General features: G+C 55.9%; 1 protein-coding gene across 1 annotated transcript in view; it reads left to right on the top strand.

Moving 5' to 3' along the window:
• The window catches only part of CACNA1F (calcium voltage-gated channel subunit alpha1 F), a 73,002-nt gene that overhangs the window by 63,845 nt on the left and 7,634 nt on the right, over positions 1-1,523 (top strand). The window contains exon 28 of the mRNA XM_075071301.1: positions 1,143-1,408. Coding sequence (XP_074927402.1) covers positions 1,143-1,408 — 266 coding nt within the window. The remainder of the gene's footprint in view (positions 1-1,142; positions 1,409-1,523) is intronic.

The following is a 1,523-nucleotide window of genomic DNA, read 5'->3' as shown; positions in this document are numbered from 1 at the left end:
GTGTGTGTCATCACATATATCACAGAGACAAGGCGCGTGTGCGGGGGGGGGGGGGCAGTGGGATCCCCCCAGCCCCCTGGGAAAAATCAGCTTTTCAAAGAGCCTTTGAGCCGGAAAATGCTGCATCATGAGAGTTGTAGTTCAGCTGCCTGCCTTCTCCCATTCTCCTCCAGAGCCTGGGAGGCATGGATGGACTACATCTCCCATGATACATCACAGCCTCTTTGGTGAGTTCCTGCAGGGCATCATGGGAGTTGTAGTTCAGGGGCTTCTTGGGACTCATTCTGGTGCCTCACATTGCTGGGTCTCTCTGAGTCAGGGTTCCCGGATGGACTACATCTCCCATGATGCATCACAGTCTACCTTTCTCAAATGTGGCCACTGCAGCCCCATGCAGCCACCAGGGGCTTTTCTTGTGGCCACAGCCTCCTGGGTGGTGATCTGAGGGGCAAAGCAGAGATCCCTCCCACGGATTCCCCCACCTTCCTGGGGGTGGTGGGGCTCGGGCTTCGGGCTCCAGCGCTGGGCTCAGCCCCCCATCACCCCAACCCCCTGGGCCCTCCCCACCTCGGGCTTCATTTGTCCTCCAGCTTGTCTGCTGGGAAAAGTGATATTAACAAACATACAAATCTCACCTTGCACAGGAGCAAGTCTTAAGCTCCGTATTTGGTTTTCTCTCATGTGTGGGGCCAGTAATGGACAGAGACAACTGTATGTTATTGTTATTATCGAGTCTGCAAAAAAACCCGACACAAATAACCTGGAGCGCTGTGGACGTGCAGACTGCACATTAATCTGTTTTCCTACAGTTACGGGAGAATTTTGGTATGTCAGTGCAGCCACCCGCAAGCTTCGTCTGCCAAAAAATGTGTCATGAGAGTCACTGCAAGGCATCCTGGGAGTGCTAGTTTGGTGCCTCTCACTCCCTGTTATCTATGAGTTGGGCTCCCAGCCAGACTACATCTCCCAGGAGGCACCATGGTGTAGCCTGTGGGAGAGTCACTGCAAGGCATCATGGGAATGGTAGTCCAGGGCCATTGTGCGACTTGTAGTTCTTTTTTGCCTCATTCCAACCCCTCCACCCCATTTTCCTGACCCAGCTACAACTTCCATGATGCTTTGCGCTCTCCCCTCTTAGCTAGAGGAGACAGTCCTGCCACAGGCCGAAGTGCATCATGGGAGTCCCGCCCCACAGGGGGCCATGGGCACCTGTAGCTCACGGTGCCGGACCTCCCATGTCACCCCCACCAGGGAACTTGGACCAAGCCAACAAAGAGCTCCGGGCCGTCATCAAGAAGATTTGGAAGAGAACGAAACCCAAACTCCTGGATGAGGTGATACCTCCGCCAGAAGGTGAGAAACACCCACCACGACCACCACCATATACAGCCGGGGAGAGAACCCAGGAGTCCAGGCTCCCTGCCCGCCTCTCTAACCACCAGCCCCCACTCCTCTCCCAGGGCGGGGAGAGAACCCAGGTGTCCAGGCTCCCTGCCCGCCTCTCTAACCACCAGCCCCCACTC

Source organism: Chelonoidis abingdonii, chromosome 11, assembly GCF_003597395.2.
Source record: "Chelonoidis abingdonii isolate Lonesome George chromosome 11, CheloAbing_2.0, whole genome shotgun sequence".
Lineage (NCBI taxonomy): Eukaryota > Metazoa > Chordata > Testudines > Testudinidae > Chelonoidis > Chelonoidis abingdonii.
The sequence above is the reverse complement of the archived record's forward strand: the minus strand, read 5'-3'. Positions and strand labels throughout refer to the sequence as shown.